This window comes from Erinaceus europaeus, chromosome 20 (genome assembly GCF_950295315.1).
Source record: "Erinaceus europaeus chromosome 20, mEriEur2.1, whole genome shotgun sequence".
Classification (NCBI taxonomy): domain Eukaryota; kingdom Metazoa; phylum Chordata; class Mammalia; order Eulipotyphla; family Erinaceidae; genus Erinaceus; species Erinaceus europaeus.
Window position 1 is genome coordinate 24,545,122 of NC_080181.1, and position 25,719 is coordinate 24,570,840.

The 25,719-nt window shown below is 37.3% G+C and overlaps 1 protein-coding gene across 8 annotated transcripts in view; it reads right to left on the bottom strand.

Annotated features, from left to right (window-relative positions):
* CDON (cell adhesion associated, oncogene regulated) overlaps positions 1-25,719 on the bottom strand; it is a 110,537-nt gene that overhangs the window by 15,310 nt on the left and 69,508 nt on the right. For 7 of the 8 annotated variants that reach the window (XM_060180144.1, XM_016184933.2, XM_060180143.1 and 4 more), the window contains 8 exons: positions 25,317-25,445; positions 21,871-22,074; positions 19,161-19,342; positions 18,292-18,397; positions 10,753-10,875; positions 7,471-7,692; positions 3,978-4,246; positions 1,218-1,297 (listed from right to left, as the gene is read on the bottom strand). In XM_060180144.1, the coding sequence (XP_060036127.1) occupies positions 1,218-1,297; positions 3,978-4,246; positions 7,471-7,692; positions 10,753-10,875; positions 18,292-18,397; positions 19,161-19,342; positions 21,871-22,074; positions 25,317-25,445 (1,315 nt within the window). Of the gene's footprint in view, positions 1-637; positions 743-1,217; positions 1,298-3,977; positions 4,247-7,470; positions 7,693-10,752; positions 10,876-18,291; positions 18,398-19,160; positions 19,343-21,870; positions 22,075-25,316; positions 25,446-25,719 lie in introns of those variants that run through there. The other variant, XM_060180145.1, reaches the window with a different exon arrangement.

Here is a 25,719-nt window from a genome sequence, read left to right on the forward strand (position 1 = left end):
GGAGTAGAAGCAGCCTAAATGCCCATCGACAGATGATTGGCTAAATTATGGGGTATATATTCCATGAAATACTAGTCTAAAATTAAAAAAAAAAAGATTTTGTGTCTTTTGGGACAAAATGGATAGAACTGGAGGTGATTATGCTTAATGAAATAAGTAAAAAGATGAAAGACAACCACAGGATGGTTTCACTCATATGTGGCATCTAGAGATCATATGAACTTGCAAAACAAAATAGAAGTGAACAAACTTTTTAAGACTTGTGAGAACTATGTGGTTGTCATTGAGAGGTAGGAGGATGGGGACACAGAACTTTGGTGGTATGTGTGGTGTGGAACTATACGTTGTAATCTTATAACCCACTGTTCACCACAAATAAACAAAATTAAGAAAAGAAACATCTAGATTACTGTAATAATCCACTTATATTATATCCTAACTATATAATACACTTTTTTAATTTATAGTTTTAGAGCTGGGCTGAGATTTTGTGATCCACTATCGTTATTATGTAAAAGAAAGAATCATGATTTCTAATACATCGGACTTTAATATTGCAGAAAGTTATTAATCATTCAAATAGGAATTAAGTAGAGAGGTAGCTTTCTGATAATTTGTAAAAATTTAAATGCACAGGTTACTTAATATATTTTTATTTTGTTTGAAATATTGTACAACTTTTTAGAATGAAAAACAAACCCCAGAAAATTAAAAGAAAGCAAGATTTTGCCACTTAAGTTATCTTAGAGGTTTAAGGAAATAAAAACAAAAATAAATAAAAATCAAATAATCCATCAAGAAAATTTCAATAATATTTATATGAAACAGCATTACTACTCAAATTAGAATTTTTCCTTAGTATTCAAACATGGTCTAATTAAACACTGTATAGAAATAATGTTTGAGAATAAGTGGTCTGTATTCAGAGAATGACTGTAAAGATCTCAAAAAACATCAAACATTCTTTTTTTTTTCCCCCAGACATTCTAATAATAATTTGTTGAGAAACAAGGTTTTAAACACTGTGGTGACAAAGCTAAAGAAAACAAGACTTAAGAGAGATAAATATTATAAAGCGGAGGCAAAAAACAATAAATCAAATCAATCCAAGATTTATATCTTAGGTGAAATTTCAAGAACTTCCCTTGTGAAGGAGAAAATAAAAACAAGTTCTATACCTTATTTGTGACAAGCCGAGCAAATGCATAGATACATACCTGTTGTTGTTTCTACAGTTTCGACAGTTAATGCACTCCAATGGGTCTGTCTGAGGCACTGCAGTGTAAACTCTACCGCCCTTGGAGGAAGGAAGCAGAGGGAGAAGGAAACAAGGGTTCAATGTGTGATACACTTGTTAATATATCTAAATTAAAAGTCATGCCAATAATAAATGGATATATAGTATCTTCTATCAGTTCTCTGAGCAATGTTATGCCTGTCATTATTTGCCTAGATCCATAAGTGAGTTTTGCACAATCTTAAAACTGTACTCCAAAAACTTAACTGTCACGCTTTCTCATATGTTTTCATACTGGAGAGAGGCAAATAAATGGAGAAATTTAGTCATTTTTCTTCATTATTTTAAATCTACGGCCCAAAATACACTATACATTGCAACAGCCTACTCATTTTTACTTTCCTAGCAATCATGGAAGATTTTATATAATGCCAGTTGGAGAAACATGGTGGAAATCTGTTTGAATGATGTCACAAGATAAACCCATCTTCATTTTCCTGTAATTATTTCGATTAGGTCTGTTAACTTGACTACACTAAGCTTTAATGCATGTCATATTTTTCCAGATGGAGTAGACCATCAGCCAGCCATGACTTGGAGGGGAGTATTAATATATTCTAATGTTGCTTTTGGCAGAAACTGCCTAGCAATTAAGAAAAATGCCCAGATTAACACATACCTCATTACAAAATGTTCACTTGGCATATAAAATAGCAAGAATTCTTTGAAACTGAAGAATTGAGTTAGTCTTTATAACCTGACCCAGAATCTTGCCTTCAGATAAAAGACAGCAAAACTTAATTTGATAAAGGTGGAATATGTTGTCATACTGCAACCAAAACGAGGTTGGCCTTCAAGGTTAGAAAAAGTTCAGGCAATTGTTTTTCCCAGAATATTTTCCATTTACCTCATAATAACATCCAGAATCCAAGCAAACCAAAAGTACTGAAATTTTCTTTCAATATTCTTGATCTAACTAGCTATAGAAATTTTTAAGAAAACGGTAAGAGAAAGACTATTCTTGTACTATATTCAGTCCATGAGAAGAAACTTCAAAATTAAAAATAGTGCTAACAACTGACAGGGTAACATATTTGCTTGAATCATAAAACATATGAAAGTTAATTCAATTCATCATCACCAGCATTAAGAAAATTTCTCTCTTTTCCTCCCCCCCAAAAATAAGGAAAATTATAGATGATAATCTTTAAAACTGTACTCCTATTAGGGTAACTATTATTTAAATAGCAATTCATTATTCAAAACCCCAAAGTACTGTGCTAAAATACTTAAACAAACATCAGTTATTTTTCCTTCTTTTTATGGAAACAGCATGTGCTATTCAAACATTAATGCTTTCTCCTTCAGTTTCTTGGACAATGGGAGTAGTTTAGACTAGGAATGGTGACAAAAAAAGTTCACAAAGCCTGAACATAAGCCATGTCTTTCCACACAAAGAATGAAATCATTATTCTCTTTGGGGAATAAGATACACTAAAGCAAATGAAACATATTTTTTTCTGTAATAATATACTAAAAGCAGGTCTCATGAAGTTATAAGACTTTTAATTTAAGATACAAATATATGCTATGGTTTTGTTCTGCAAATACAACATTATTGTAAATCTTTATTAAAGTTGGAAATTTCTAAATATTGTCAAATTTTAGCCCAGCTATGAGTTGTGGTAAATTTACATGTAATCGGAGCAATGACAAAAACTAAGCATGTACTTAATTTCATTAACTAAGCAAACTGTATATTTGCCAGAGAAGTATGTGCATGTGTATCTGATGTCGTAAGTCTAACTTCCTAATGTAGAGAACTTCTTTGACTAACATAGTTATCCTAATCCCATTTCACAAATTAAATTATCAGCTAGTTATTTCTGAAATAAAGTAGTTTTAAAGGTTTATCATTCCTACAGAATATGAATACTGAAAAATGTAAATAGTTTTACAGGCAACAGTAACAAAACACACTGAACAAAAGGAATTTTTTTTTTTTGAATAAAAGGAATTCATAATAGGTCAGAAATCACACTGGCAACCTGCAGACATGCTCTGGATGGTCTCTACTGTGTCTTCAAAAATTAGCATTAGCTGCTAATGTGCATGTGGGTCTGAGTCTCTTAAGGTTGTATTTAACATGTAAAATGCTTGGCAACTTCACCTAGATTTTACAGATCTGGTTTTGAGTAATCTGGTAACATCGTGTCCTCAGTCTATAGCTAACAATAGGAGCTGAATTAACAGCAACTTTAAAAAAACAGTATCTGTGCCCTCGAGTTTGCTTTGCCTCTACTGAGTCTGTCTCACTGCTAACATGCTTCACTCAGTTTTATGATCTGACTCCTCTAACCATACGGGTTTTCAGGATCTGTTCTTAAAAAAAAAAAAAAAAAAATCAAACTTAAGGTATTTGATTTGCTCCATGATCAAATGGTATTCCACTTTTAACTCAAAAATCACTTTCAGCCTGATCATTACTGATATTCCACTTCCAGTGGTAAATAATTTTAAAACATAAACCAAAGTGACTAACATAACAATAGCTTGCTAACAAAAATCCTATACGGATTACTCTGGATCAAGGGATTGCCCACAATATATACTATTTCCACTCTAGCTAGGGAGCCAGTAAAGGCTCTATATTGACAAAAATCAAAGTATGCCAATCTTGTCTTCTACCTTGGCACCATTGGCATCAAAAAGAAATTTTATTTAAAATTAGGTTTCTTACATTTACCAGATGATGAGGATGTTCAAAATCTACATGTGTCCTGGTGAGTGAGTTCATATGCCCAGTGTAAAGGCCTCCATTCATGATTCCATTGACTCCATTAGGCACCTTATGGTGGAGATGGGAACAGCCATTGCGGGGACCCCCATTGCTTATGAAGCTTCCATGAACATTTCCATTTATCTGGTTTGTTCCAGGCAGAGTGGTATATTCCACCATCTGCCCATTAATATCTGAACCTTGGTAGAGATACCCTGGTGGATCATATTCTGTTAATAGAGAAGGAGACAGGAAACAGAAAAAGTAAGATACAAAGGAGAACAATCTTCTTACTAGATTTCTGAAATCCCTAAGAGACTACAAATACACTAAGAACATTCCAAAAGACTTTAAATGTTCACTTAAAGTCTACTTGTGAGATAGGTTTCATAAAGTGATTGCTGCTATTTCCTTTACAGTGTGACAATAGCTAGGAACTTTGAGTTAATTACAATTATGACTCTGTTAATGGAAAGAGAAATGAGTCAGAGTGAAATTACTCAAGAGAATCAATAAACTATGTAATCCAAAAAGCTATCAAAGTACTGGCAATGATAAGAGAAAGTGTTTAATTCCCACACTCCTGGTCCTGAAATGAGTGCAGCCTAGAATGTTCCCAGCTGTGACCATGAACTGCAAGCTCAGACTGACAGGGACTTGGAGGTTACATGGGCTCCTATGCTAAATATGAATATACACTGGCCCTGGGTCAAACTGATGGAGTAAACAGTAAATTGTATTTATATACTTTCTTCAAGTTCGTGAGCTAGTCTTTGCCCTAATACAGCTTTCTTGCTCTATTCTCAACTCCGACACCATCTTTCTAGACAATATTTTTAGTTCACCTGCAATGTCAGCTATTGAGTTCAAGCTGGTTTTGATGAAATTTGCAGAGTTTTGATAAATTCTTTAAGAGTAATAGGGTGTGTCTCTGTGTCTCTCCTCTCCCCCCTTACTGCTATATTGCCAGAATACCTGCTTATCTTGTCCTCTAAACTATAGGCTGTGGAGAGCACAGGCTACATGTACTTCACTTACTATTACATTTCCATAGTTTTTTTCTTTATTTGATAAGACAGAGAGAAATTGAGAGGAAAGGTGAGATAGAGAGACACCTGGAGCACTTGGTTCACTACTTGTGAAATTTCCCATGCCCCTTGCAGATGGGTACCAGGGGCTTGAACCTGGGTTCTTGTGCAGGATAACGTGTACTCTACTGGGTGCTCCACCACCCAGCTTTTTTTTTTTTTTTTTTTTTTTTTAGGAATTTTAAATTTTATTCGGGAAAACTGAGAACATTCACATGTTAGGCCAAAAGAGGAAGAGAGAGAGAGAGAGAGACAGAGACAGAGAGAAAGAGAGAGAGAGAGAGACAGAGAGAGAGACAGAGAGAAGGAGAGAAAGAATGGTAGAGAAGCACTCAGAGGTCTCTTACTAACATGTTGATGGGGTGCTCATCTAGGGTCAGGAGCCTGACAGAGAGCGAGAGCGAGAGAGCTAGAGAGTGAGAGAGACCAAAAGGCAGCTTACTCACACAGCAACCTAAGCCAAGAGAGAGAGAAGCCCTCTACTTACATATTGATGAGAGACCCACATAGAGAGAGAAAGACAGACAGAAAGACAGACAGAAAGAAAGACAGAAAGAAAGACAGAAAGAAAGAAAGAAAGAAAGAAAGAAAGAAAGAAAGAAAGAAAGAAAAGAAAGAAGCTCCTGAGAATTACTACTCATGTTGACCTGGGCAGACAGAGAGCCGCCCCTACTTTTCTATGGCTGTTCACAGTGCCTGGCACATGGAGACAGCTAATGTGCATCTTTAGAGGAATGAGTAACTGTTACTATCACAAATGCCTATTTTAAAAACTACTATCAAGTTACATAGGAAAAATGACTTTCATCAGATCCATCTTGCTCAGACTTGGATTTTAAACAATTCAGTTCACGCTCACATAATGAAAGTCAATGATATCAAAAGAGCTTGGAAAAAAAAAGGCCCAATCAAATGATCTCCAGCCTTTCAGATGGGCCATCATCTCCACCACCTCTCCCCAGGCCATTTTATAGAAGGTATAAACAAGTTGGCAAAAACAAATCATCTCCTCATTCCCACCTCCACCTCCAAGTATTTGCTAAAAGGTACTATATATGGGACCTGGCTGGCATCAGCCATGGTGCCTGTCATTGCTGGTATCTTCCTTCCCTTTTCTTTTTCTTTTAAATATTTATTTATTGGATAGAGACAGAATTGAGAGGGAAGGAGGAGACAGAAAGAGAGACTCTGTTGCACTCTCTTAAAGCTCTCTCCTGCAGGTGGGGGCCAGGGGTTTGAACCTGGGTCCTTATACATGGTAACAGGTGCGCTCAACCAGGTGAGCCACCACCTGGCCACTTCTTCCTTCACTTTTCTTTCACCCCGTACTCTAGGCCACAGAAGAAATAAAAACAGCTATAATAGATAATAAAGCCCCTGCCTGATTTGATTATCCTATCATACAACAACAGAGGGAATGGAAAAGGTAGGAAGATAAGGGAGAAGTGAGGAAAGGGGAAGAGGGTTCAAAGTTACCTGTTTTTATTTTTATTTATTTTTTTAAAAAGATTTTATTTATTTATTAATGAGGAAGATAGGAGGAGAGCGAAACAACCAGACATCACTTTGGCATATGTACTGCTGGGGATCGAATTCAGGACCTCATGCTTAAGAGCCTAGTGCTTTACCCACACAGCGCCACCTCTCAGACCACAGTTACCTGTTTTTAAACAGTGCCACCACTGGTAGTTCCAGCATTCATATTATCAGACAGACTGGAGAAGATGTCATTCTGGAGCAGTTTAGGTACATGAGGCACAGAAAAAGGGACCGTGGCATATCATTTGTGTTGCTGAATGACACTGACTTAGAAAGTCTTCACCGCCTTCCTCTTGAGAGGGGAGGGGAAGATAGAGAGGGGGAGAGAAAGACAGATACCTGCTGACCTGCTTTACTGCAGGTGGGGAATCGGGCTTGATCCTTGTGCTGGTCCTTACACTTCATACTATGTGTGCTGAACCGAGTGCACCACAGCCTGAACCCCAGCCCAGTCTACTTTTCTATTCCCTGCTGTGCTAGTATGAAGGTGTTGCTGCAGCAATTCCAAAGTTCACGTTTCAAGTACTCATCCTCTTTGGTGGTCTGACAAAGGCATAGTTTCCCAGCACTAAGCCAGCTATTTACTTAGTGACCTACTTAGTTTGGCCTTTGTTGTTTATTTCTACTAGGTGATTTAATTTGATGCTCCACTAACTTTGGTTGACAGCTAGAACAGTTTTCAAGTCTCTTGAAACTGAATGAAGAGTATCTCCTGTGTTGTGTACCATAACACTACTACTGGAAAGTGTTTGGAATCAATGTTTATTCTGGCAATATTTTCTACCCATCTCTAGAAAAAGAGAAGGAAATATTTATGAATGACTTACTCTGTATGGTGCTCTGCTGGCGGTTCTTCCACAGGCACATTGCAATGAAAACCATGAGAATGAGGACCATGACACCTAGCACACAGCCCACGATCAGATACAACATATCACTCCTTCTGGCAGGGCTGGTTGCAGGCCCTACATTTCCACCACCTCCTGAGGAATTTGGAGGGGTACTCAAGTCTTTGATAGGATATTCAGAAGCCCCAGGAACACGTTTCACTAGTGGGAATAAAAAGGAAAACATGATGTCAGTGTGAATACAGACTCTGTGAAACAGTTTACTCTCTGAAGGAGGTCTGGTTAGGAATGCAAGCCAGTATGTTTACACTTGTTACTGAGATGATCTGACCACCAGTGAGTCATAAAGAGAACTCTTAAGTTAAAAGACTTGAGGTGCCAAGGTTTTATCCCACAAATGCTAGAGGAATCACATGATCAGAGAAACATATGCATTTGGTCTAGCCCAAACTGCTATGATTATTTGCTCAATTGTACTGTAGGAGACTTCAAAGAATAGAAATGAAAGCATTCTGACTTACTGATGAGACAAAATTATTTTCTGTCTGATATACTGTGAGCTGAGTAAGACTTGGAATTATATTTTTAAAGCCATCATCACATGATGACTATTGGAATGACTTTGAATTATTAGAAAAATTTGTAAAATTCCAAAGGTCTCAAACATAACATTATGCACCTCCAAACGAAGAACTTTTAGACTCCATATAAATGCAGTATTTTTACCATATTCATTGGTCTTCTACAAAATAGTGATCATAAAAGCTAAAAAGAGGAAGGAGGGACTCAAATTCCATTCTTATTATCCTCAAATAACATGCTCTGAAGGATCTAGATACCACAGAAGAGCAAAGGAGAACAGTGACTGACAGCTAAGTCTGCAACAAGACTGTTTGGGTTTATATCTCAGTTCCAGTCTCCACCCTCCCTCCCTTAGCTTCATGATTTTCTCTTCTACAAACCAGTTTCTGCATGTGTAAAGTGAAGATAAAATTGTAAGGTTGTAGTGAAGAGTAAATGAGTTAATTCATGTAAAGCACTTAAAATAGAGCCTGGCAGTTGGTACAATTTTGCTACTATCATAAGCTGTGCTATTTCCTGTTATGGCTCTTAACAACCCATAGGAGCAGCCTTTTAAAAAATTTACTTCCAGTTCTCCCTTCCCCTCTCTCTGTTCCCCTCCCCTCCCCCACCCTACCCCTCTCCCTAAACAACAACAAAATCTACTTCAACAAACATTGAGATTCAACTTTCTAGCAACCTGAACTATGAAAGGCAGACCTGGGAATCAGCGAAGAAGAAGCTGCCTTTCAAAGGAAAGAGCTGTTCATCATTGAAAGCTAGCTGAATACTTGGCAGAGACACTAAAGGAAATTTCTACTTCAGGTGGTGCACTGGATAATACAAATCTAAGGTTCATGCCAGTTCTAAAGAAAACAAACAAGTTTTGGAAGTAAAAATGGATGTTACAGAGCATAGGAGAGAGCATGATTACTCATAGGGAAGTCTTTTCCATTTATTCATGGTTTATTTACTCTTAATTTACTAATAATTCTGCCAAGCTTGGTGATCTGGTTTCCTAGCTCTTGCTAATATTAAAAATGGTTTGTAGGAGCCAGGTGCTGGTGCACCTGGTTGAGTACACATGCTACAATGCATAAGGACCCAGGTTCAAGCCCCCAGTCCCCACCTATAGGAGGAAAGCTTTGTGAGTGATGAAGCAGTGTTGCAGGTGTCCCTCTCTCTCCCTCTTTATTTCTTCTGGCTGTTTCTATCCAATAAACAAGTAAAGATAACAAAAAAATTAAAAAAAATGGTTTGTGGTGATATGTCCCGGAACCTTACCTAACCCACTAGGGAAAGGTAGAGACAGGCTGGGGGTATGTTGTGACCTATTAATGCCCACGTCTAGTGGAGAAGCAATTGTAGAAGTCAGGCCTCCCACTTTCTGCACCCCATAGAGATCTTTGGCTCATACTCCCAGAGAGATAAAGAAATAGGGAAGCTCCCAATGGAGGGGATGGAATATGGCACTCTGGTGGTGGGAATTGTATAGAATTGTAACCCTCTTATCTCACAATCTTGTAGATCATTATTAAATCACTAATAACAATTTAAAAAGTTGAAAAACAAGAAAACACAAAGCAGAACTTGGACTGGGTTTGGTGTATTGCACCAAAGTAAAGGACTCTGTGGTAGGGGGAGGGTGGGGGTTCAGGTCCTGGAATATGATGTCAGAGGAGGACCTAGTGGGGGTTGAATTGATATGTGGAAAACTGAGAAATGTTACACACATGTACAAACTACTGTATTTTTCTGTTGACTTAAATTAAATTTGAATTAAATCATTAATCCCCCTAGTAAAGACAAGAGAAAAAAAGATTTGTAATGGAAGGAGAGTGAAACAGATCCAGTTATAACAATAAGAAGCTAAGAGCCTGAAATGAGAAAGGTGGTATGTAAAAATAAAGAGAAACTTAAAGACTAAAGAAAAAAATCTCAATCATCTATGGTTGAGAATTTTTATTTAGAACTAGTAAGTTCTAATTCTATACTTAACTAGCTTAGCAATTAAGCAAGAAAATAGTCCTATGCTTATCTGTCACTCAACAAACCACTATCAGCACATGCAACACTTTTCCTTAATATTCTTTTTAAAAAAAGTATTCTGGGAGTCGGGCAGGAGCGCAGCAGGTTAAGCGCGTGTGGCGCAAAGTGCAAGGACCAGCATATGTATCATGGTTCAAGCCCCCAGCTCCCCACCTGCAGGGGAGTTGCTTCACAGATGGTGAAGCAGGTCTGCAGGTGTCTGTCTTTCTCTCCCCCTCTCTGTCTTCCCTCCTCTCTCCATTTCTCTCTGTCCTATCCAACAACAATAAAAACAACAAGGGCAATAAAAGGAAATAAATAAATATCGAAAAAAAAAGTATTCTCATTCTCACAGTAATCTCAGAAGTTAGTCAGCAAATATTTCTATTTTCTTCATGGATATAGATAAAAGGGACATGGCTTACATAAAATCACATATAAATTAATGAATAAGATTAATGCTCATGTAAACTATTTTTTAGACAAGTGTTCTAGTTAACACATCATACTTTTCTGTTGGGACAGTCTACATAGGCAGCACCTGGAAATGTTCCAAAGCAGAAATTTCCTTAGGTAAATCCATCAACAGTCAGAAGGAATCTTCTAGGGTTTGAAATTTGGGGGTGGGATAGGGTAGGGAGAAAACAGTACACATTTTCACCCCTCTCTTACCTTTAGTTTCACAGATCATCACATTACTAAACTCGCTTTCACCTCCTTCATTGAAGCACTGCATTTTAATGTCATAGGAAGTTTCTGGCTGCAGATGGCCAATCATGTGCCACTGCTTTGAACCTAGACAGAAAAAAGAAAAGGTTAAGTTTTAAACACTGTATTGTGTAAATGGTGCCAAGATGATCCTTTCAAAATGAAGGCGGAGCAGCACCTACTATAACCATTCATACAATAAAAATGCAACAGAGGCACTTTAGTAATGCACCGTACACAAACAGTATTCTACCTCATAAAAAAACAGTAAAGAGGCTGGGCAGTGGTGCAACCGGTTAAGTGCACACATTATCAAGTGTAAAGACCCTCGCTCTCCCTTTTTATCCCCTGTCCTATCAAATAAAATTAAAAGAAAAGAATGGCCAACTCCTAGTGCTTGCATGGAGTTCTAATGATAACCTTGGTGGAAATAAAAATATACAAACACCATAAAAAAGAGGAGAGATAAACTGAATTAAAGCTATTAGTGAGCATTGGTACCAATATTTGGTTTCAATATAATCAGTGGTGAGTCTTTCCTAAAATACATGTTCATTTTATACAAAAGTTAAAAGAAAGAAAAAACTTCAAAGTCTTTTGACCCCCTGTTTCAGTCCAGCAAGTCAATCCACTCTCATTTACCCAGCAGAAAGCAATACTGTTCATGAGATCATCAAATGGTGTCTTACCCAGAGCACCATTTATCCATTTGTAAGACAGGCCTTAGCAAAACACTCAATTCTATTATAATGGAAGTGGCATGAACTGACATGTAAACAAATGCCTGAATGGTTGAGAATAATCAAAAAGCAAAATCTACTATGGGAAACTCTTCGCTACTGCTCCCACTATTTCTTTTCTTTTGAGTCTCCAAATCCCACAAGTATTTCTAATAGAATTTCTGTTATCCATGGCACACAGCCAACATTTCATTTAGAATCACTCCTAAACTGAACACTCATATATAAATCACTCTCTAATTTTACTTCCATGAACCTGTGACAAACTTTAATAAGCAGGGACACTCTGCCAGCTTTAATTAACTGTTCAAACACCTTCAATTTCTCTCAGAAAATATCTCTTCAAACTGATTGCACTATGCCTGAGAAACTGAATAATATCACCAACTGACTCAAGAATTAATTAAAGGGGGAGAAAAAATGTTTTAAAAGCTAAACAACAAATGCAAGTTAAATCTACTTGGTTGACAGAATCACTATCACCAGGCTCCTTTCTAATTCAACACAGATAAAAAATTTTCATCAGAAAGCACAGCCCCTTTTCCAGATAGGTCACTAATACAAAACCCTGCATTCATATGACCTATATTTTATAGGTAAGAGAATCTCATGTTTAGCATCAAAGACTCAAGAAGTGATAAACCTGAGAACTGATAAAATTTGTCCTATTTTTAACTGTAAAGAGAATCCTGAAAGAATGATAACTCAAAATCCGATTGGCATCGGAAAAGATCCATTTCTAAACTGCAAAAACCAACCAAACAAAAAGCCCTCTCATTTTTTAATATTTATTTTCCCTTTTGTTGCCCTTGTTGTTTTTCATTGTTGTTGTAGTTATTATTGTTGTTGATGTCGTCATTGTTAGATAGGACAGAGAGAAATGGAGAGAGGAGGGGAAGAGAGGGGGAGAGAAAGATAGACACCTGCATACCTGCTTCACCACCTGTGAAGCAACTCCCCTGCAGGTGGGGAGCCATTGCTCGAACCAGGATCCTTGAGTTGGTCCTTGTGCTTAGCGCCACTTGCGCTTAACCGGTTGCGCTACCACCCGACTCCTTCATTTCTTTTTATCTGTGGGTTTTTCTTAGCCTAGTTTCACACTCAGCTAACTATAAGCATTCCCCTGAATGTACTACAGTATATTTGAAGTTTTCCTTCCATTATACTAATAACAATGGAAAATTAAATTAAAATTCTGACGTTACTAATATGAGAAAATAGCTAAAATACATACATTGTTAGATTAAAAATCCATTGTTATGGTAACCATTCCAATGACTAAAATTACTGGAAATCAGCAGAGAAAGTTTTTTAATGGTCATTGCTGAGTAAGACAATTAAATGCAGTATCAGATTTAAAATCAACTAAACTAAACAGTAGATCCACTGCTTAACAGCCATGTTTTTCAACAAAGTTTTTTTTTTTTCTTTTACCAGAGCATTGATCAGCTCTGGCTTATGGTGGTTCAGGGGATTGAACCTGGGAGCCTCAGGCATGAGAGTCTCTTTGCATAACCATCATGCTATCTACCACAAAGGATATTTTATTAAAAATTTAAAAACTTAATTTTTATTGTTAGTGGCTTACTAGCATTAATTTATAAAATTACTATATTTCAGGCATACAATTTTACATCCAGATAGGTACATGTACATCACTACCCTCACCATCAAAGGTCTGATGATCTGTCCCTTGCCTTGCAGCCCTCCCAGCACTACAGTTTTCAAAGTTTTTTTTTTTTTGCTATGAGAATATTGCTGGGACTTGGTACCTGCAGACTCCACTGCTTCCAGTGGCCAAAATTTTTCCTTTCTTTCTTTCTTTCTTTCTTTCTTTCTTTCTTTCTTTCTTTTCTTTTTTTTTTTTGTTTTTTGATACAGAGTAAGACAGAAAGTAAAGAGAGAGAGAGACACTGACAGCACTGCTCCACTACTTGTGAAGATTCCCTCCTGAAGGTCAGGAGCAGGGCCTTGAGCACAGGTCCCTAAGCTTTCAATGCCTTGTCTATTTAACATCCATATCCTTGACCCATTTGGAGTTGACTTTTGTTTCTGGTGAGATTAATGTGGTTCAGTTTCATTCTTCTGCATGTTTCAACCCAGTTTTCCCAGCACCATTATTAAAGAGACTCTCCTTCCTCCATTTAACAATTTTGGCCCCTTTATCAAAGATTAGATGTCCATAGGTGTGGGGGTTTATTTCTGGGCTTTCAATTCTGTTCCACTGGTCTGTGTATTTATTTGTTATTTTTATTTGCCTCCAGGATTATCGCTGGGGCTCGATGCCTGCACCATGAATCCATTGCTCCTGGAGGCTATTTTTTCCCCTTCTGTTTATTTTTTTTTATTTGTTTTTTCCCCTTATTGTTTATTGTTGCTGTTATCATTATTGTTATTATTGTTGTTGGACAGGACAGAGAGAAAGAGAGAGAGGAGGGGAAGACAGAGAGGGGGAGAGAAAGATAGACACCTGCAGACCTACTTCAACGACTGTGAAGTGACTCCCCTGCAGGTGGGGAGCCAGGGGTTTGAACCAGGATCCTTATGATGGTCCTTGTGCTCCATCTCATGTGTGCTTAACCCACTGCGACACTGCCCAGTGCCCTGTATTTATTTTTGTTCCAGTACCAGGCTGTTTTGATTATAATGGCTTTATAATATAGTTTGAGATCTAGTCATCATCTAGTGTGATGACTCCATTTCTATCTATTTCTTTTCCTCAAGATTGTTTTGGTGATTCTAGGTATTTTCTGGTTCCAGATAAATGTTTGGAATCTTTATTCTATTCTCTTAAAGAAACTTGGTGTGACTTTGATGGGTATCACATTAAATTTGTATGTGGTTCTGGGTAGAATATTCATTTTGATGATATTAATTCTTTCAATCCATAAGCATGGGATATCTTTCCATTCCTCTGTATCATTTTCTATTTCCTTGAACAGCAAGTCATAGTTTTCACTATAGAAGTCTTTCACTTCTTTGGTCAGGTTTATCCCTAGATTGATTTTGCTGTGATAGTGAATGGGAGTGATTTCTGGATATCCTCTTCTTCGGACTTATTGTTTGCATAAAGAAATGCCACTAATTTGTGTACATTAATTCAATGCCTTAGTGACAGCCTGGATACTATATATATTTGCAAGTTTATTTGATTAGTTATCTGTATTACACATATGAGTGAACCCATCTGGTAGTTGTCATTCACTTCTTATCTCAGCATAATCACCTAAATTAATTTCACACAAAGGCTATTTTAGAAATGGTAAGAAGTGGGACTAAAATTCCAAGATGACTGATATTATGGTTAGTATGGAATTCAATTTAGTTTTACAATATAAAAACTTCATTGCAAAACCATTTAGTGTTCTGGACACATTTATAGCTTATCTAAGCATGGAACTTAATTCAGATGATAACTTAATATAATTGTTCTTTGTTTGCTGTATTTTTAAAAAATCTTTCTTTTTTTTTTTTTTGTAATTTTATTTATTTTCTCTTTTGTTGCCCTTGTCTTTTTTTTTCTTTTTTACTGTCGTTGTAGTTATTATTGTTGTTGTTACTGATATCATCGTTGTTAGGACAGAGAGAAATGGAGAGAGGAAGAAAAGACAGAGAGGGGCAGAGAAAAGATAGACACCTGCAGATCTGCTTCACCGCCTGTGAAGCGACTCCAATGCAGGTGGGGAGCCAGAGGCTTGAACCAGGATCCTTATGCCGGTCCTTGCGCTTTGCACCATATGCGCTTAACCTGCTGCGCTACCACTCGACTCACCGTTTGCTGTATTTAACAACTTGACTTCCATTTATTCCCCCAAAAGTTTTAAGCCAATATAGTTAAGTAATCTGAAACTTTAAAGACAACTCTCTCATTAAAAATATATTAAGATAATAAATCTATGCAAATAATCTACACCTATGACAATGTTCTGACACAATCCTTTAGGACATTTAGAATCAGAATCTTTGGAAGAAAGCATAACTCATTTCTGAGTCTCTGATATCCCAATTCCAGTCCTCAATAACACCACAAACCATAGCTGAGCAGTGCTCTGGTTAAAATAAAAGTAAATAATAAAATAAAATGAACATTAATAATGGAAAAGTAGCTCAATTGGTAGAAAATGGAACTTGAATGCCTGAGGTTCCTAGTTTGACCCCTAGCAACACATGTATGCAGTGGTGCTCTGAGCCCCTTAACCCCATGTGAAACTCTACCTCAGGTGAAATAAAGTAAATCATTACAAAAAAAAAAAATTAGAATCTTGGGACTGGAAGATAGCTCAGTTACTAGAGTGCATACCTTACCATGAGGCCTTGGGTTCCATTCCCTACAACATATGGGAGCAACAGGCACAGCTTGGAACAGAACTTCATGAGTGGTAGAATGGTGCTTTGATATTTCTGTCTTGCTCCTCCCTTTCTCTATTTCTGTCTTTCATCTCTTCCATTCTCTCTCTCTAGACATAAAGAATTTGAAAAATACTACTTGGTGATATTCTGCATGCATAAGGTCCCTACTTCATTTCTTGGTACCACAGAGAAGCAAAATCTTGGGATAGGGGCAGGGAGAGAATCTTAGAAAGTTCTATCATGGGCCCAGTGGTGGTGCACCTGGTTAAGTGCACACATTATAGTGCTCAAGGACCTGGTTCAAACCTGGTCCCCACCTGCAGGGGGACAGCGAAGCAGGGCTGCAAGTGTCTCGCTACTTCTCTATCACCCCCTTCCATCTTGATTTCTGGCTGTTTCTATCCAATAAATAAATAAAGATTTTTTAAAAAGAAGGAACTTAAAAAAAAAGTTCTATCAAAGAAAACACAAGTCGAACCTGAAATGAAATTGGAGTATTACACCAAAGTAAAAGACTCTGGGGTGGGTGGGTGGGTGGGTGGGGAGAATAACAGGTCCATGAAAGATGATGAAGGACATAGTGGGGGTTGTATTGTTAAATGGGAATCTGGGGAATGTTACACATGTACAAACTATTGTATTTACTGTTGAATGTAAAACATTAATTCCCCAATAAAGAAATAAATTATTAAACAAAACAAAACAAAAGGTTCTATCACACTATTTCTTTTTAACTGTTTCTTCCCACAACTTATTTTGTTCCTCTCTTCCACACAGTAGCCCTTTAGAACAGCTGTCCTGTTGCTTTTGTTACTTCTTTTTTTCTCCCAGTCTGACCATCCTTAAGCATTCCTCTGTTCTTTTTAGACTCTTCAGTCACTCATTCAATAAACACTGAACACTTCATCATTGGTCTGGGGATATGGTGGTAGGAAGTAAAAATAAATAAATAAATAAAAGGCTCTTATCCATAAGGGATAACTTACTGGAAAAGATAAAACTAAAGCAAATAATTTCAAACACACAAACTTAAATTATAATAGTCAATGAAATAAACATATAGGGTGCAGTTAGGAGTTGCCACAAGGATACATTATATAAATGGAAGGAGGTTATCTGGGGAAGTAACTCAAGCACAAGGCAGAGAAAAGTCCATCTAGATAAGGTCTGGGGAGAGAAGCACAACAGGTAGTAGGAATTGCTGTGTGTCAAGGAACTGAGGTAAATATTGGTGCACAGCAGGAAGCTGGAGGAAGGCCAGTGCATAGCAGAAGAAAGACAGAGCCTAGGGCAGGCTCAAGTCTTGGCAGGGCCAGCCAGATCATCTCAGACTATAAAGTAAAATTTTGAATTGCATTTTAAATGCAGTAGGAAGGCAGCTGCAACACCTTTTACAAGCTTGGGTGGCTTTCTTCCTTTTTTATTATTTAATGTCCCCCCCCACACACATATATTTCTCAGCATACCTAAAGATAGATAAAATGTTCAAGATGTGATCTTCTTACTACAGATGCCAATGGAAATGCTGACTGAGACATGATTTGTTATTTGTACATTCATTTTCATAGCAGGATACCTTGCAATAGCCAAAAGATGGAAGCAGCCCAAGTGATCATCCATACATGAAGGGATAAGCAGAACACGGTATAGATGTACAATGGAATATTACTCAACTTTTAAGAACAAAGGAAATTCTGATATATGTTATAAACAAAGCTAGAAGTCATGTTAGTGAAATAAATCTGTCATAGGAAGACAAGAAAAATAGAAGCTGTCATGGATTTCATACTGAGTCATATTTAAACATTTTTTTCAGATGAAACTATTGAATACTAACAAATTATACTTCTTCCCTCCTCCATTTTAGGACACACACACGAGAGAGAGAAAGGGAGAGAGAGAGAGAGAAATTATCTATTGGGTTGTCAGAAAAGTCATGACACATTTTTGCACAGAAAAATAAAAACAACCCATGGTCTGGGGTGAGGCACAGTGGATAAAGCATTGGCTTCTTAACCATGAGGTCCTGATTTCAATCCCTGGTAACACATGTACCAGAGTGATGTCTGGTTCTTTCTCTCATTCCTATCTTTCTCATGAAAAAAAAAACAAAAACTAGTATTTTGGAGAAAAACTCAAAGCAACAGTGCATATATACCATTTCATTTTTATTTATTTAAAGATGTTAATTATTTATTAATGAAGCAGAGGATGATAGAGCCAGTGCATCACTTTGGTACATGCAATGCTGGGCATCAACTTAGGGTCCCCATGCTTGAGTGTCCACTTACTATACCATTAGTCATGCTGCCATTTCCTCTTACTCTATTTTAAGGGATGCTTTCCATAATATTTATGTCTTTTCCTTCCAAAGTTCATTTACTGGGACTCCACTTTATCAATGAGAACTTACCTTCTACAATATCCCTCTTGTAATCACTGTCATTGTCACTATCAGTTGGCCGGTAATAGATATAGAATCCTTGAATCGGAGTGTTATTATTAATTGATGGAATGTACTAGAAAATAGAAGCAAAGACAAAAAATACATAATCGTATCCATTAAGATCTACTTATAATTTTCCACTTCATCTTACAAACATTCTGATGACCATTTAAATTTAATTCAAAGATTTTCGAAGGTGCTAAGAGTAGTTAGTTAGTAGTAGGGCTAAACAAAAAGAAAGTGATATGCTTCCTGAGGGTTCAAAGGTATAGAATGTAGTTCACAATGAATAAATCATAAAATAGCAAGTAAGTCAAACCTCTGAGAGCTGCGAAAACAATAAGTATATATATATTCTGCCTCCAGGGTTATTGCTGGGGCTCGGTGCCTGCACTACGAATCCACTGCTCCTGAGGGTATTTTGTTGACCTTGTTGTTTATTGTTGTTATTGTTATCATTGTTGTTGCTGTCACTGTTGTTGGACAGAACAGAGAGAAATCGAGAGAAAGGAGGGGAAGACAGAGAAGGGGAAAGACAGACACCTGCAGACCTACTTCACAGTTTGTGAAGCAACCCCCCTGTAGGTGGGGAGTTGGGGGCTCAAACTGGGATCCCAGACCGGTCCTTGAGCTTCAGGCCATGTGCGCTTAACCACCCAAACCCCAATAATTATATTTTTAACCCTACCCCATTTATAATGTGTGCTTTCAGATATGTACCTGTACCCTACATTTTCTCAACTATAATTTCAAAAATTCACTGCTCAAGGTACCCAGTTGTGAGACTGTTAAATTGGTCAATGAGAACATCCTATCACTAGAGAAGTTCTACTTACTGTCCATTTCAGCATGATCTGAGTGTCGCTGACGGCTTCTGTATATGCTATGTGAGGTCCAGCTATTGGGCGGTTAGAAAAACGATTGGGGAACCCAGCCACCTGGTAAGGACGAGATGCAGAACTCCGAAAACTTTCACCATAATGGTTAATAGCAATAACCCTAAATTTGTATGTTGAACCTTTTGAGAAGGAGAGAAAACACCAGAACTAAGTAAAATCTACAGTAAGACAATTAAAGGTACAATATACAAAATATGATAGTTGTGTTTATATCTAAATAGCAGTAATATAATTTGAACCTTATATGGTAAATAACTTTCAACTCATTTGTCAATGTCTACCAATGGTGGTAGCTACTCAAGGCATTGTGTCAAAATTCCAACATCTAATTAGGAGTCACTTCGAGTGAATGTCATGAATGATTATTGTTGACTGTCATAGAAGGCTGGTAGAGAACAGGAAAGGAACATATGTACTCTTTTTATCATCCTGTTCTCAGATGAGACTCATCAAATAACAGTACTAGTTGAAGTATCTGTACCCCAAAATAAGTTCTTTTTTGTTTTGAAAGAAACCACTTAAGCAAAGCTTTACATGGTGAATACATGTAAGCTGAGTTGCTGTGTGGATAATGGCAATGTCACTCTGATTCTGCCAATAATTTTGGATTGTTCAGAAAAGTCATGATGCATTCTTGCATAGAAAAACAAAGAAAACTGTCATGACTTTTCCACAACCCAATAGCATCAGAGGGAGCAGAATTAAACTACAACGTAAAGCATTTACTTGGACTGCATATTAAGAACTCATTTTTAAAAACTAAGAATTATGAGCTCCTGTAAATCTGAATCTAAAGAGTGAATGTGATATCTAGGCCAGTGAAATAAATCACTTGGTTTTTACCATGGGTGAGACCCAGGTTTGGAAGCTTTGGTACTGTAGTCTCTCTTTTTCTTCTCTTTCTTCCTGCCTTTCTAACTCTATCTAAAACATAATTTTAAAAGGAAATCCAACGCAAGTTTCCCAAGTGCTCAAAAATAACTGTTGGGTTTCTGAGGACAATGTTTTCTGTCAGTAAATTGATACTTTGTGCCCCACCCACCCACTGATTGAAACTGACCACTATACCTCCACAGTTCTACATTTCCCAGCTATACCTCCAGTATATTCCTAAACTTCTCAAGCTACCTCAATAGCAAACATAGGCATCTGCTACTAAGGCACATTTAAAAGTCTATAAACAAAAATGTTAAATGGAACTTAAACGAATAAAGGTAAAGAAAGTCTGTTTGTAATCACTGTTTTTCTTTTACTGCTTCATTCCTTTAGTAAAGCCTCAAGGTAACAGGGAGGGAGGTGAGTTTCTCTGCTAGGACAAAACTTTTAAGAAAAAGAAGTGTTATGAATCATCTTACTTCTGAAGATTAAACATGGAATATTACAGTGTTGTGATTCATTGCCAGATCAAACACTTTTAGTCAAATAAGAATTTACTGATTCATAGCAAAACACATATACACAGAAAATGTCACTACTTCATTATTTCTATCTGAAAATAAGTGGGACAAATCTAAAACCTAGAAATAAAGATTGTGCTAAGCAAGTTATGCTATGTTTGCATGGTAATGTACAATATTAAAAATTGAGTTTTTGAAGAATTTTTAATAATATCAGGAAACATATATGAAGTACATAGGGAAGAGAAAATTATTTAGGTTATGGTCCTGGCTTGTATTAAACATAGAAGAGAGGTTAATAGAAATATACCAAAAATGGGAGCAATGGTTTCCTCTAGATGGGAGGACATTAGGTGGCTTATCCTCTGCCATTTTTTTAATTTAAAAATTTTATATAAAATGCCTATATTACTTTAATAACTAAAATAATAATTAAAAATTGACAGTTTACATCAGTACTGAGGAAACTGACTCAGCCCCTTTGGAAAACATTCTGAAGAGTCTTTAACAAATAAAATTTGAAATATGTTATGATCTTGCAACACTACTTCTAGGCATATATCCAAAGCACATGTTCCTATGTTCACAGCTGCTTTATTCATAGTTGCCAAGGAGTGGAAGCAAACTAAGTGCCCAAAGACAGATAACTAGACAAACTTATGGGACATATAGTCCATGGACTACTACTCTATGTTTCTTTGTTTATTTATTTGATTGATTTATTTTTATACTAGAGCATTGCTCAGCTCTGGCTTATGGTGGTACAGAGGATTGAACTTGGGACCTCAGAGCCTCAGGCATGAGTGCTGTTTACATAACTACTGTGCTATCTCCTCCGCTCTTAATCTGTATTTTTAAAAAAATGATATATCTTTAAGACAAAATGCATGCTACTAGAGGTGATTATGCTTAGTGAAGTAAGGAAAGAAGTGAAAGACAACCATTGGGTGGTTTTGCTTATGTGTGGAATATAGGGAACTTAAATACACTAACTTAAAAAAAAAAAACACCTGTCTGTGAAACTTTGGAAAAACTATGGTAGTTATGATTGGGAAGTACTGGTGAGGTGTCACAAAACTAGTGGTGGGTGTGGAGTGGAATTCTACCCCTGTAATTTTATAATCTTGCAAAAACCATTATTAAATCACAGATAGAAAATAAATAAAGTCAGCACTGAGGGTGAAAAGGCGGGAGGGAGGGGTGCGGGTGGAGGTGGGCATGGGTGTAGGGGGATGTTTGAATGTTATTACCTGGCTCTAAACTCCTAACTTCCACAGAGAGTTTGGATGGAGGAATATCTTCAGCTGCCACCAGCCAGTCACTAGTCCTCATCCGCTTATATTCGACCTTGAAGGCAGTGATGGGAGAACCCCCATTTGCTCTAGGAATCCAGGTGACGTAGACAGATGTCTCCGAAGCAGCAGAAATAGTAGGCCGGTCTGGTGCCTCTGGAACTAAAAATGTAAACATTCATTTTAATAACCCATGGTATCAGAGACAAGAATAACTCAAAGAAACTAAAAGGAACATCCTAAACTTCATTTTATTAAAGATACTTGGGTGGGGGTAGATAGCATAATGGTTATACAAAGAGACTCTCATGCCTGAGGCTCCAAAGTCCCAGGTTCAGTTCCCCGCACTACCATAAAAAAGAGCTGAGCAGTGTTCTGGTTAAGAAAGAAAGAAAGAAAGAAAGAAAGAAAGAAAGAAAGAAAGAAAGAAAGAAAGAAAGAAAGAAAGAAAGAGGGAGTCGGGTGGTAGCGCAGCAGGTTAAGCACAGGTGGCACGAAACACAAAGACCAGAGTAAGGATCCCAGTTTGAGCCCCAGGCTCCCCACCTGCCGGGGGGGGGGGGGGTGTCACTTCACAGGTGGTGAAGCAGGTCTGCAGGTGTCTGCCTTTCTCTCCCCATTTGTCTTCCCCTCCCCTCTCCATTTCTCTCTGCCCTATCCAACAACGACAACAACAATAATAACTACAACAAGGGCAACAAAAGGGAATAAATAAAATAAATATTTATTTTTAAAAAAGAAAGAAAAAGAAAAGGAAAGAAAAAAAGATACTTCACGGGGCTGGGTAGTGGCACACCTGGTTGAGTGCACGTTACAATGAATAAGTACCTGGGTTTGAGCCCCTGGTTGCCACCTACAGCGGGAAAGCTTTTTGAGTGGTGAACCAGTGTTCCAGGTGTCTCTCTCCCTCTCTCCCTCCCTATCACCCTCTTCCCTCTTGATTTCTGTCTGTCTCTATCCAATAAATAAAGACAATTTAAAAAATTTTAAAAAAGATTATTCACCAAACTTTTTGAGCTAACAATATGATTGCCTTTCTGGTTAAAAAAAAAAAAGTTAATTGTCAATGACATGGTCAAATACAGGAAATAAAGAAAAGGAAAGAGCAAAATCTGTAAACTTGATAATTAGCTCTGAAAAACTGAAAGTTACTGAATATGATATCTGAGACCATAATATTTTAGATTCATAGTTACAATGGCATATAAAATAATTATTATCTAGTGATTTAAATCTGACCATAATTTGTAATAAAATTTCACAGTTACATGTCTTATTTATTTCAATTTTTATCTTTATTGATTCAAGCTACCCAAAGTGCATTCAGCAAATGATCTATAGTGTATAACACAGCTGTCCACACTAGATTCTGTCGTAACATAGTTCAAGGTTTCAGGAGTGCTACTCTGAAAGACAGATGGTAACGGGTAAATAGAGAAAAAAGTTGACTAATAAAATCAATACTGATATAATGGAATAAGGAATGTTGCTCAGAAGAAAGCAGGGAGAGAAGGCATACAGTTAAGTAAGAAAAATACTACAGGGAACAGCTAAGTCTCAAGAACATGTACAAATCGGGGGCCAGAGTCAGCATTTTTTGTTTAGCACTGTTAAGGGGTTAGGATGTTCCAAGCCACAAATGAGATCACATGGATTCTGTGGCAGGTGGAAACTCCAGGATGAAGGTCACCAGTCATGTAAACCACATACCTAAACCCCTTTGCTGACCAAGCAGCTTTGTAATGCTAAGAGGCTTCCCACTTGGTTCCTGAGGTGAAAGAAGACTGAAAGAAACAATCTGATCTGTGTGACAGTTACATCACAAATCAGTAGGCTGTCACTGTGGTATGTACGTATGTATGTATGTATGTATGTATTTTGCCTCCAGGGTTATTGCTGGGGCTCGGTGCCTGCACTACAAATCCACTGCTCCTGGAGGCCATTTTCCCCCTTTTGTTGCCCTTGTTGCTTAATGTTGTTGACAGAGAGAAATCGAGAGAGGAGGGGAAGACAGAGAGGGGGAGAGAAAGACAGACACCTGCAGACCTGTTTCACTGCTTGTGAAGCAACCCCCTGCAGGTGGGCAGCCGTGGGCTCAATCCGGGATCCTTGTGTCAGTCCTTGTGCTTTGTGCCATGTGTGCTTAACCCGCTGCGCCACTGCCCAGCCCCTAATTGTGGTATTTATTACCTATGAACTTTGCAAAAGTGAACTGGGTCTAAAGAGACCAACTATCTAGAGCTGAAATAGTAAGGGCAATTCTGGGGCACAATTACACTGCATTTTATTATGGAGTTGAAGAGATGTTGAGACAGAGATGTTTCTTGTAGAGCCAGTTCAACCTCAACATCTCTTCGACCCCATAATAAAATACACAGGAAAGAAGAAAAGAATGTGGCCTTTGGCACTTGTATGGAGGAAATGGTGACATTTTAAAAACAAACTGCTTAACAGATAAAAAGATACATTCAAAGTAGGAGACTTTGAGTGATACTTACTTTATTCCTTTCAAGTTAGAAAGCAATGAAAATAGAATAAATAGAAATGTTAGTGAATCTCTGTTTTAGTATTAGACAACAAATTCATTTCCAGGTTGAGTGACATGAGGTTAATACTTGCCAAAGAGCACAACACATCAGTCAGGAAAGGAAAGTTATTTAGGGGAGAAACATCTTTCTGGAGAGAAGAGCATCTTCGATGTTTAAAAAGGATAGCTAGTGACAATACAAATTAGCAAAATTAAAATGTAGAAAACAAACTGGCAATTGCCTGAGAGATGAAAGATTGAGGGATGGGCTAAATGGGCAAAGGGGCGCAGGGGGGCCAAGAGGCACAGTTGTCCAGTTATAAAATATATAAGTTAGATATAATACATACCATAAGGACTATAATCAATAACATGGTATTGAAAATTTGAAGGTTACTAAGAAAAGATAGCAAATACTTATATTATGATACAAATTTCAGTGTATATAAATGTTGAATCATGCTGTGTATCTAAAATTAAAAATGTTCTATTGTGAATTATATTTCAATTTAGAAGAATAAGAACAAAATACAGAATTATAAAACAAACAGCATGTGTGCACATACATATACATTGTCAGAGTGGGGACAGACAAAAAAATTTTGTGAGCTAAGTTAACTATCAGAACATTTGAACCTAAACCTATCTCCTTAAATAACAATTATAAAAGTGTGTTACTGTGATTGTGAGTGTGTTACTGTGATCTGAATACAATACACTAAGACTATTTGAAATAGGACCTAGATGAGATATGTAGTAGCATAGAGTCTAAATACTAAATAAATGTCCTGTCCCACTCTATCACGCAAATAATCTGAATATGTTGGTTATATTTGTAAACAAGGAAAATGAATAGAATGAAGATCTTTTGCCTTACCTCCACTGTGTCTGGAGGAATCTGTGAGGACCACTCCAAAGTTGTCTGCAGTCTCTGAGACAACAGGTCGCTTAGGGATGCCCATGGGTGGAGAGGATGCCTGGGTATTTTTTGATGATGCTGTTTTCTCTAGAAAGATTAAAGAACATATACTGTAACATAAGCTTAGGTGTAGATGTAAAGTAAGAAAAAATACCATGAAACTCAGTACGGACATAGATAAATATAAGGAACTGACTTCACAATGGCTTTACTTTGAGTACCTTTCAAATGTGTCTTCCTTCTTCTTGGTCGTCACTGGTCACCACATGACAAAGCTAGAACACTATCCAAGTGCAGCAACTTGCTGTCCCATGTGTCCTTCTTCTGGCCTTACAAAATAGCTCATATGAGACTGTGCCTG